Consider the following 12,603-nt stretch of genomic DNA (forward strand, 5'->3'; position numbering starts at 1 on the left):
ATTAATTGAAGAACCAAACGCTACATTAGCATAAATATGTAGACTGTAGATTGTCATTACTCGTAAACTGGGTGATACTCGGTGGTCGACTTAGCCCAGGTGTTAGAAAGAGGGTTTCCCCAAACCTCTCACGTGACTCTTTCGTATAAGATATAAAGATATCATTAATTTCTGTAACGTGCACGATGATATTAGATCAAAGGCAGGATAAAAGTGGCACGAAAGTGTTACTGTGGGGCTAAAAGAATGTAGACAGATGTGTCCACATACTTTTGGGTATATAGCAATAACAACAAAGACGTGTGTGGGGATTATTACTGAATGTGCAAAACATTCATGTCGGTCTTTAATAATAAATATGAATCATTTTCATTATTTGATATTTTTCAGCTAGTGAGACCTCACGTGAGACTAAAACGAGAGAGAGAGAGAGCGCGAGTGAGAGAGTGCGCGCGTGTGTGTGTGAGAGAGGGAGAGGAGCAGGTTGCACTGCAGGAGCATCAGGAGTAATAAAGTGGAGGGTGGACGTGGCCCTCTCCTCTTTTCGCCTGCCTCCTCCGCAGTGCACTTGCAGTACTCCGGACAGGACGGTCTCCTGCACCTCCTCCTCCGGCTCGTCTTCACTCTGTGTGCTGGTGCGTTAGTGTGTAAGTAGTGGCGCTGCTGAGGAGGTGCACCTACACTTGCAACTGACTCCGGTCCAGAGGTCCCGGACAGACGCGCGATGGTGCGGACTCATTGATAAAATCCGCGCCGCTGGAATTAAAATGAGCACTTCTGCTGAGCGGCTCTCCTCATACACATAGCTCTGCTTTCTCTGCACAACACCTCTTTTATGTGACTCCGGCTGACGAATCAGGATGACTTCTACCTTATCGCTGGTCATTTCATGCGCTTTGGTAAGTAGTCTGTGCAGTAAGTGACTGCAGCAGTACCCTGCTTCTTTAATGCTGTCATTCTTTAAATTGAGTTTTAGTGACCCGATGGACTTTTTCATTTCACTTTTTCATTTTTTAAGGATTTCCTTTCACTGTGACGTCTCAATAATGATTCCCTCAGTAACATGCCATCTGGAGCTGAAATTGTTTCCCACTTTGCAAATCTGTGCTGCTGCTGCCCCTGTTGGGACTTTCGTGGTGACTTTTTCTTGACCATTGTGTGGCATTTATAATCCGTTTTGAGACATTTCTGTCATGTCTTTGTAAATATGTATTTTATTGCTGTTGTGAGGCAAGCAGTAAGTCGTTTATCTGGTTAAACGTGACGCGGGTGCTGCATGTAGCTACATGTCAACTCATTTGATTATGACTTTAGGGACAGACCAGTTGATGTTCAGCTGTGCGCGCACCCACCTACCCACCCACACACACACGCACGCACGCAAGCACGCACACACGTTCCCCTAAATGCGCACTTGTACCTCCCTTTTGGTTTTCACGCATGGGAGAAAAAGTTCAGAAGCACTGCTGGAATTATGTTTATGGAAAATATCTTCGATATCTTCTTCACCCTGGGTCACATGCAGACACCAGAAGCTTCTGGTGGATGCTTTGACCTAGAGTTTAATACCTGTAATGAGTTTATATTGTCAAAATGTTTACTTTTTAGGGTATTTTGGCCATATTTGGGGTGTTAAATGAAAACCAGAGAAAGATGCTTGAATGTTGATGCAAAAATGTGGATTTTTTTTCTTTTTCTTTTTCTTTTTTTTGCTTAAAATCATATGATTCTTAAAATTAAAGTACTGATTATAGGAAAAAAGTTGATTATAGGAGATGGTGGTAATAAAGCCAGAAGCAGAGGTCACATCCTCCCAGCACTCTGTTAAGTGCACAGCAGCTGGTCTTATTGGGCTGTGTGGCTCAGTCATCATGTGAACAGCCCTGGATGTGAGCGGACACTCTGTTATGACAGCTGGTTTAAAGAGTGGTGACGGTCGGATGCACTTTGGTAGAATTAAATTTAGAAATAAACTCTCAAATTGACCATGAAATTGAAGTGGGAGCAAACCAAGCATATCATAGCTGCGTCACTGTACATTTTTATTAATACGTGTATGCATATTCCTGCTGCCCATTTCACTGTATTTGTCATTAATCTGTGTTTTAGCTGAGTGAAATTCCTGTGAGACGTAAAAGGAAGGGGAGAGCGGTTAGAGACATGAATCCATCCCCTGTAAGAAGGAATGTCTTTTATGGTTTTGGGATCCATCCAAGTTTCATTTTTGCAGACTCAAAGTCTGATAATGTACTCTTACAGATGCAGAAATTTGTGCAAAAACGTCGAGATAACAGGCTGTAAAGTCAGGAAAAAGGATTAGGAAGAGGAATGCACCTTGAGAGCAAAAAGTGGAGTGACAGATAGGGGGAAATATTGAGCAAGAGAAGTGGGAATGAGAGAAAGAGAGAGCGGTGCTAGCTGTTCAGTACATCTGTTTCTGAATGAAAGCAGGGACAGTAGAGAAGGGGGGGGGGGGGGGGGGGGGGCAAGGAAGGATGACAGAGAGAAAGACAGAAAAAAGACTGAATTGATGTCTCAGCAAATGTGAATTAAGTGGAAATGAGCTTTTGCTCGTTACATAATAAAAGCCACAGGACATGAAAGTGACTCAGTATAACGTTTTTCTTTGTTCTCCAACGTCTGGGTATGAATTCTTTTCATTTTGCATTGTTGCACACACACCAGCGGAACAAGCCTCAGTTCTTTTGCGAGTAAAGCTGCATGGAATTTATATCAGAGAGGACTGAGGGAAATGCAACACAGAGGAGGTGATAATGGGGGAGGATGGGGCATTACCAGACAGGATATTAGTGACAAATAATTTGTGCATGCATGAAAGAAACACCATAAAAAGCATTTAGAGTGCAGAGACCACATGATTAAATGTGGTGCTTAAATATGCAAAGAAACAAGACTTTAGAATTAATTCATGACCTCAGCTGCTGACTCATAAGAGTGAACTTTTTTTTATTTATCTGGGGAACTATCTCCCATTTATTGTTAAAAGTCTCCACAATGTAAACTTTCACCTTCAAACTTAATAAAAAAAATGAACCTCCATCATGTAGACCAATCTGAATTAGCCATATTTAATAATTTAAGGCTAAAGTAAAGGATGGATTTACACATGCATGTTATGGTTGAGGGAGGTTGGTGAGAGGAAATGCACTTTTACAATTTATAAAGTCCTCACAAGTGTAGAAATACAAGTACTTGTGCGCATGTGTCAGAGGAGATCGGAAGCAGAGGCTGACATTCACAACAACTTTCACCTTTAGACAGTAATTAGGACAGGCATGTGTATAATGTCGTGCACCCATGATTTTATGCTTACTGCCCTGGCTGGAGCATGTCATAAGTTTACTATTAGAGCTGATGTGCCTTTAGGGGAGCTATTAGGACAGTTTAGACGACTGCCTTGTTTAAAGTGTGTCTAATGTAGGCGGAGACAACATGATTTATGATGAATCCCGATGGCAGTTAGAGTTAAGGAACAGGTTGGACACCTGGCAGTAATTTTCATCAATTTGCTTTGCCTTGCACGCCACAGCGGTCCTGCGCAGCACGTTTGTCTATGTGTGAAAGTTTGCTCTCTGATTTACTGTGCCGGTGTCCCGGTGTGCCAGGTTGCAGCGGCGCTGGCCTCCAAGACGGAGCGGGCTGTGCTTCTCTCCTGCGACTCTCGCCAGTTCGCCAGGAATGGAGAATGCTGCATTGAGTGTCCACCTGGAGAGGGAGTGGTGAAGAAATGCGGCCTTACTCAGACCGTCTGCGCTCAGTGTTTGGACAGTGAGTATTGTATTACTGTTATTATTGTGCATGCAATTAAAAATGAATAGAGTAATCAAATCAAAGTTATAAAGAAAGTTTCTCTGATGTTGGTTAATATATCATTATTTGGTAAAATGTTTGTTTTTTGCTTTAGGTTAAATCCTAGAATAGATGTGTGGAGAGTGAGGCTTCAAATCCACTAATTAACAGTTTGTTAACATTTACAGCTTTCAACTTGATTAAATACTGTGCAAACGCTCTACCAATGGCTTGCTATTATTTATGGCTGCAAAACGCACAAGAGCCAAGGGGATTTTTTTTCTCATTTCCATGAGCCAAAAGCATTTTTTTTCCTAACTGTAAAAATAGATTTTTTTTTTCATTTCCACTAGGAAAACACATTTTTTTACTGATCAATAGGCAACAATGCATACACCAAGCAAGTTTCAAAGTATTAAAAGATTTTGTGATATTTACGGAATTTTGTGTTGCCTTTCCTATTTGTGGCCCTGAAACGTTCCGCCTAAACAAAGCTCAGCAACAATGAGTCTTACCGCAACCAAAATTCAACCACAAACCACACAAAGAGTTTTCATATAAGTGCAGAGTGGTTCTAATAAAGCAGGTCGAACATGTTTGTTTTTTTTATTACGGGTATTTAAGCAACCAACTCTTAAATCTTTGCATTATAGAACTTTAGGATGCAAAAAACTTGACTCTACTTCTTGTAAGCCCAATGTAAGAGGATTAAAATTAATCCAGAAACAAATCAAACACAGTATATACACATATAAACTCACACACAGCTGCAAAACTGAATGTGATTACCAACATAGACACATCTGATCAACACAAACTTTTAACAATTGCATCATCTTTATTTACACATGCCATTCATATTTGGGGGTCTCAAGATCCAAACTAAAAACAAAGATTTTCAAAGCCAGAAATACTGTTATTGACCAATTTGTATAAACTGTTTGATTTGTCTCTATGAAGTTACCCCCAAATAATGCAGGAATTCATCAGTTTGATGCTTGTAAGTGGGTCCAAATGTGTTCATTTAAAGCTCGGCTGAGGCTGTAAACCATTAGGGACTTGCTCTGTGCTTTCCCAGAGTTGGGAAAGGTTCCAACTTCACAACAACACAAAAAAGAAAATAAGATTTTTGCATTTTGTCGTAGCAGTTCTCTTATATTGTAGCTCTGTCAGCATGCAAAGTAAAGGTCTCGAGTGTCACTGCGTAGTTCAACAAAAGTTGCAGAACTGTTTAACACTGACTTGTGGAGTGAATACATTATGGCAACATGTGCTGAAAAATCCTTTCATAAACAAGAAGTGCTGAGCAAAAGTCTTTTAACATCAAAATCTTCCCATGTGCTAAACAGAACCCTCCAAAATATCAACTGGATGCCATTACGAGGGAGATGATTAAATTGCGGAGGAATGATTACGGACTGGCAGGAATACTTTCTATCCACAGAGAATGCAAGTCTTGGACTTGTGAATTTGTTTGCATAACAAAATGCAAATCTCTGAGCCACATTATGTTATTTAAGCATCTGAAGTCGGGCTAATTTCAATCCTTTGAAGTTTTTTGCCTTGGGTATCTCAAGAGCTGCAGTTGTTGGTGCAAGAACAGGGAGCCAGTTTTCTACATGTAGAGCAAAACAGTGCCACAGGCTGAAAAAAACCCGGGTACGATACAATGAGTCAATTTCATATAAACCTACTGTGTCAAAGCAAAGGAAGAGGCATGAATTTGACAAAAATGGGCTGATGTGCAAAAATAAAAGTGAAATTTTTATGAGCGCTGTTGAAAATCCAGATTAAGAATTAATATTATAAATATTAGTTAACATTGAAAAACACATCTGATAACTTGGAATGACTAATTGGTTAAGTGGTGTCTGGAGTCTGAGGAGAAGCGCGCTGCTATTTCATGGGCGTCTGGACTTGATCACTGCTTTGACGTCACGAGGACTTCGTCTTGCACACCATATTCCCTTTCATATTGCTACGGCAAACAGTGGCAGATGATGTGTAGATGCTAAACCACAGCTCTACTTTCCTATAATGTGGGCTGGCTCTCTTGACTGTATTTCTGAATAGACGTTGTTTCATTCTCTCCCTCATCCCCAACTCCTCTACACCAATTCTTGTCGTGTCTCCCTTCATCTCCTGTTCTCACTTTTCTCAGCCAGCATGCCGCCCCCCTCCCCCTTCCTGTTGCTATGACTCATCGTCTGTATTAGCGGATAAAATGGTATTAGAGAGCCAGGCACCAAAGGGCACGATCTGCTCATTTATCATGCATACTGTTACATCAGTGCATCTTTACCAATTTGATCCAGCTAATTAAACCGTATTGAAAAGCCTATTGTGCCTCTAACAGCGAACAATTATCTTGCTTTGCAATACGGGAACAGTATTCACCACTGATAAACCCTCAACAATTAACCTCAAATACCCAGGAGGTTAAATTCAATTTCCGGTGCAAATGCATTTTTAGACTTTTCTGCATTGTTTTTGTTTCGGCAATTTAAATATTAATGCACCTGAAACCCCCGGGAGCACAGTCGCTAAAATAAGGCTGAGTGGCGTTTATATGCAAGCAAAGGTTAGAGGCTAAAACAGCGACCTTACTCGAAAAAACGAATGCTATAAATACATTTTCTAAAGTGCAGATATGAATAATTGAGGAGTAAAATCCAACACATCCATTTCCTGTTTCACGGTAAATAAGGGCAAATCTGTATTCACCTCGACCCCCTTTAATATCCCACTTCCTGTATCCCACTTCTACTCCTCCACCTACCAATGGTCTCCCCGGTCCCAGCTCGGGACGAGTGCCAGCATCAGCAGCAATAAAATATTTATCAGTCTCCTTCACTTTCACTGCTGTCATGGGAGATAAGACAACCAGACTTGCCTCACTTAGTAAGCCATTCAAAGGTGCTTGAATGCAATATGTGTGGCAAAACCCCAGGAGTCAGTGTGGAAGAGCCCTGCTGGCCAACTGGACTGAGACTCACTGGAAATTAAAGGAAAATTCAAATCAAATCAATCTTTTAACTTTGGATAAAGAAAGGGAAAATGGAGATTTTCTCCTGGCAGGTCTTCTCTGGCTGTAGCAGATGTATCAGATGAAGCTAGTTCCCTACATAACACCCTAAAAAAAGTGACATTAGTACAGGATGCAAGAGCGGACATTGATTGCTAAATTATATTTTGCCTAATTTGGTCTTCCTTGGAATAGCTCCGGTTAATAATATTCCCTCTATGTTTGAAACACCTGTTTCAAATCTGAGGGAAGCAAAGTGGTCCAAAGGAGCGGGGTGATAATTACAGACAGAAATGATTTGTGTTCAGAAAGCCAAATAAAGCCGTCACGCAACTTTCCAAATGTTGATAATTTATCCTCAGTCAGCAGAGGGTCAGCGTTTTGGGTAGTGTCTGAGCAGAAACACGGTACTTTCTGTGAAGGGTAGGAAATGTCCAGCATTGCTCATGCTCACACCTAAAATGCTGATTGTGAACATCATCAAGTAGCCTCAATGCCATCGAGAGCTACATTATTGATGACACTAATGGGGCTGAAACACATCAGCGTTAGATGAGGGGGGTGGTCCTCCTGGGCTGAAGTGGCACAATTTAAGTGCATCGCGCCCCCATTCACAACCACATTTCCCTTTACCCGCAACCACCTTTATAGCCAAACACGATGACACTAAACGCTGATGTGTGCTCATCAGATCTCAGCTGGGGACAATTAGAAAGAAGGCCATATTTGATTAAAGAATGCACTCTCACCTGATGGCCTTTAACTTTCTTCTTTCCACATGAAAGCGCTGACGCATGCACCGCAGACACACGCCCACGCACATCTCTTCTGACAGTTCCTGCTGAACACTCGCTGCATATGGTCACATTTAGGCATGTTTACGCACAAGAACTGCAAAGGGGACTCATGCATGCGAGTTAAAATTAGCGAGGAAGCCTGTTCGCAGCGGGATAATTGAAATGAATGAGGAGGGAAGGTTTACTGGTTGAGCCTGACTGAAACCAAAACAAAGGTTTCAACCTCACAAATTCATATGATTATTTACTTTGGAGGTCTGGTGTTTGTCTGTGGATCATTCAGTTAGTGTCACCCTCCTCTATCACTTCTGCCTGCACACAGTAATAAGAGCAAAGGGTGATGACAGACTCACCCTTAAGGAAAAAGCACAGGATTTGATGCTGTCTAAAAGGAAACTGAACGCACTTACATCCCTGCTTGCCTCATTTCCCGTGACCCTTTCTCCTCCTACTTGTACACCAGCCCTTCCTCAGCACTAGAATATGCTTTTTTTGAGGGGGGGGGGGGGGGGCTGTGACCACCCTCACAGACTGCTTATAGTTGTGCTGCGTCAAACAATCTAGCGAATCATTCGAGCGAATCGAACGACTGCTCGCGCAGAGCTTGTTGATCATTCTACCTGTGTCTATATCATTACTTCCATCTGCTCCGCTCAGTCTGCTTGTATAATGTGACAGGTCTCATAGTCGGCCTCTTAGCAGCGCTGCTGTTTACAAGGTGTTAAGAGCTTCAATCGGTGCCAGTGTTTACTTGCCGGAGCCGCTTACAACGTGAAAGCAAGCGCTGGGACATTGCTGCAGGGTTTTTCACACTGACAATATGTTGTTTCTCAACACGACACCCGCTAAGTAATTCCTGTGAAAAACACATATTCCGAAGCATATGGATATGCAGATAAGAGTCCCAGACATCCACACAGGCATGTGGCTTTATTTATAGTTCCGCCATTCCCAATGATTTATTTCCCTTCAAGACAAACAGCACGGAGATGCCGAGGAGATTTTGAAGAGTGTAAACTTGCTACGTGCTTCATTTTTGTGAAATTCATAGTGAAACGAGCAATGTCTGGTGTTAATTAAGCAGTTTGTAAGGCTGCATTCTTGTCGCAAAATCTCATGTTGTGAAACCTTTATTCCAAACAGCTTTGTACCCATTGAATGTTGTGTACAACACAACAGTCTTTGTGTTGTTTTTGCAGCTCTCTCAAGGTGACCGCTCTTATATTATACACACACACACACAAAGGTATTTGAAAAACAGTGACGCTGCCTCTGAGCTTTAGTGTCGCCCCCCACCCCTGTCGGCCTTTCTACTATACTCTCAACTCATTCAACTGCTAAAGCACACTCATAGGGCACACAAACACTCTCGCTTTCACATTGTATGCATAATTCAGCAGGCATCCAATTATATCTGAAAATAAGTCTATATGAAAATGCAATATTAATAGATTACTTTGTGCCCCGAGGAACTCTCAGTGTAAGAATAAGCTAATTTGAGGTCATCACTTCCTCAGTCATGAACTCTCCCAAATCCTCCCGACTCCAAATAGCACAGAAGAACAAATCTGAAGAGCTTGGAGTAATTCAGAGGCAGCCAGTAATAAGTCACCACAGCTTTTACCTCATTTCTCTGATAACACTGCTGTGGTCTGATATGTTTTTTTCTCCCTTTGCACACAACATCCATATCCACAAGGCTACCTGAGTTGGCTAGCAGACTGTTAACTGTCTCAGCTGAACTATGGACACGCACACACATACACTTATACTGATAAGCACTCACACATCCCCCCTCCCCTTCCAATGCCTTCGATGCTTGTTGCCTCCTGGGAACACGAGGCGGGTCTGGGGCCCGCGCTGGAGAGTCAGCGCAGTGGCAGGATGGCTGCTGTGTTGCCTGGGATTACTCCTTATCCCCTACCCAATGGCTGGTCACGTGCTCTATAATGTTGTACTGTGGACATTTCTGTGCTTTCTATGCAGAGGAGTTTTTTTGTTTCCTGTTCTCATGCTGTCCTCCTATAGCCCAGCATGAGTAGAAGTCTCTTTTTTTCCTCTTGTACTTTCCCATTGTAGTGTACATTTCAGTGTTTTTTCTGTATTGCAACCGTTCTCTGACTTGTATCCCCATGTGACGTCTGTGTCGTGTGTGTAAGGTCGGGGGGCGGGTTCATTCCACTGCAGGGCAACCTGCCACTACATGTGGCGAATAAAATTTGAACTTGAATAAAAAAAAAATTGAACTTGAACTCACAACAAAAACTTATACAGTGAAATGTGCCTTAAACTCAAGGTTTTTTGCACACACACACATACCCTGTGAAGGTTTAGCAAACATATGACACAAACCTGAAATAACATGTGTTTTATATAGATGACGCTACTACTCAGTCCGCCAGTTTACACACTCTTACTTCAGGCGGATCAAAGAGTGAAGCTTAGCTAATATTAGCCTGTGTTAAACCTAAAGCTAAAATATCTGAAGCTATCCTACTGAACAGTATCTGCTTCTTATGAAGTTGTTGCCTTGCAGTTAGACGTTTATGCCTATTATCAGCATTTGTGATGATGGTTATTATTTAATCTTACTTCAGTTACAAAAGGTTAAATAAAGGCGGCAGTTACATTGGATCATTAGTGTAACTCCTGGAAGTGTTTGCCAATTTACATAAAAAAAATCCAACCTTGGTAATAAAGTGATATTTTCTCTGGGTTGTCTTCATCTGTGTGAAGCAACTTGGTAAGAACTCAATGCGACTTTTGCGATACATTACTGGGCAGTTCAAATAGAACAGTTTTTGACTGTAGCGCAATTCAAATTCCATATCTGTATTTCTCCCTCACCTCATGGTGTTATCCTTGAAATCAAGGAAGATCAGCAAGGAAAAGAAACAGGAGGTCAAGTTTTAAACACACGACTGCAGCCTTACATTATGTTATGATATATTCGATTATGGTATGGCAATTAAAAATTCTATTTGTGCTTTTAGATCAGTTTATATCATGACCAGGTAACAAAAGTATCTTAATTTACTTAAGTCAGTGATGATGACTTTTAAAGACAGGCTTTCAGTGGTAGGATGTGGATGCACCTGCATTTCACTCCCCGCGTATGACTGAGATTAAAGCAGTTTACTCAGCGCAGCACAAACACTCTGGGATCGATATCATAATGAGCGCAGCAGGCTTTTGACTCGCTCCCCAACAAGAGCACCTTTCTTGTCCCGAAGCACAAATCACTAAAGAGCCCAGTGGATCAATGTGTCCTTCCTTTTAATGAATGTGCAGTAAACATGATTAATGTCATTATACTCACTGTTTTTCTCCCTGTTTATCTCCTCACATTTCCTTCTCTCTTCATCTTCTAATCTCTTTTATTTTTTTTACTCATCTCCCATTTCCTCTTTCTCACTTCTCTCTCCATTCCTTTCAAACCTTTCCTCTAATGTGCAGGCGAGACCTTCTCTGAGAACTACAGTCATACAGAGGAGTGCAAGACATGCACTCAGTGCACCGGGTTGATGCGGATGGAGACGCCATGCACCGACTCCAACGATGCCAAATGCATTTGTAACTATAACTATTTCTTCAACACTGTAACTGGCCGTTGTGAGCGGTGTACGGTGTGCCCTTTGGGACAGGGCGTGTACTCCCACTGTGATCACGATCACGACACGGTGTGTGAGGAATGTGTCGACGAAACCTTCTCTGACGAGGAAAACTCCCTCGAACCCTGCCTGCCCTGCACCATCTGTGATGAAAACGAAACCCAAGTAGCTAATTGCACGCCAACCAGTGACACTGTCTGCTACAGTAAGTCTGCACTGCACACTCACGTTGCTTTCATATAGTTGAATTTTTTTTAAAGGATATTTTTTCACCTTTGAACGAAACCAAGGTAAAAACGAACCGAGATGGTTTCTATGCCAAAAATATCTGGGGTAAAAGTCAGTTTAAAAAGTTAGCAGCTCCACACTAAAACTGCACAGTAGCTACAAGTAATTTTAAAACAGCATCATATATGTCTCAGTCACATTTTGCACAAATCAGCAGGGGTAACTTCCACATGTGTGGGAACAAACGTGGCCAGAGGTCATCCCTGGTCTGATTTTTAAACAGCAGGATGTTCAAAGTTTTAGCATTAAAAGGTCAAAGTTTGCTGCAGTGTCAACAAAGGGACAATGAATAATCGTCTCGACCACAAAACAGAAGCTCAGAATGTCAGAGCAAAGTCAAGCTGCTTGTACCAAAGGAAGCTATAAATTCGCTTGGGTTAGACAAGGCGTGAAATTGACCTCATCAGGGGGCCGCAAAGTTCAAATCTATGGGGTAAAATGTCTTCGCTGGTATTGCTCTCGATTTCCTGTATGAAAAAAATGCTCTTCTGCATTATCTTACGGGAAAGCATGCTTGAACCAGTGAGGCAATTTTGAATAAATGCGTCAAAGAATGATCGTAATAGATGGAACACTGGCTAAAGGCCTACTAATCTCTTGTGCACATTATCAATTTATTGAAAAATGTTTATGTATAAATTTTGGTATTCAGCAGGGAGCTGTAATAATCCCCTTTTAAATGTTGAGAGGGTTAAGATTTCATGGCCTCAAACACTGGTGGTGGCAGGTAGATATACCAAGTTAATGAGCCTCAGAAATTTGTCAAGCCCATGTTGTAGTAGAGAGGATGACTTGAAGCTTCTTATAATAGGTTCTAATGGCAAAAAAGACAATGGAGAAATGAACTGGAGGGAAAAAAGCAGGAAAAATGACTCTAAACATACATAACAACTTTTACATGAGCGCCACATTTAACATTTTATTATTAATTAATCAGTAAGATAATTTTTTACACCATTCAAATTATGGTCTATTTTTTATATTGTTTGCCACCAGGATAAAATGATAAAGAAATCAGACACATTAATTGCTATTTTCAAAACTAATTAATTAGAGTTTGAAAAACTACAAT

At 41.4% G+C, this 12,603-nt stretch overlaps 1 protein-coding gene across 2 annotated transcripts in view; it reads left to right on the forward strand.

Moving 5' to 3' along the window:
- Positions 1–456: 456 nt before the first annotated feature.
- ngfra (nerve growth factor receptor a (TNFR superfamily, member 16)) overlaps positions 457–12,603 on the forward strand; it is a 29,402-nt gene continuing 17,255 nt past the window's right edge. Inside the window, exons 1-3 of one of the 2 annotated variants that reach the window (XM_006803007.3) lie at positions 457–899; positions 3,627–3,789; positions 11,089–11,448. In XM_006803007.3, the coding sequence (XP_006803070.2) occupies positions 861–899; positions 3,627–3,789; positions 11,089–11,448 (562 nt within the window). In that variant the 5' untranslated portion in view covers positions 457–860. Of the gene's footprint in view, positions 900–3,473; positions 3,790–11,088; positions 11,449–12,603 lie in introns of those variants that run through there. The other variant, XM_087839992.1, reaches the window with a different exon arrangement.

Source organism: Neolamprologus brichardi, chromosome 4 (genome assembly GCF_056152115.1).
Source record: "Neolamprologus brichardi isolate AB-2024 chromosome 4, ASM5615211v1, whole genome shotgun sequence".
Taxonomy (NCBI): Eukaryota; Metazoa; Chordata; class Actinopteri; order Cichliformes; family Cichlidae; genus Neolamprologus; species Neolamprologus brichardi.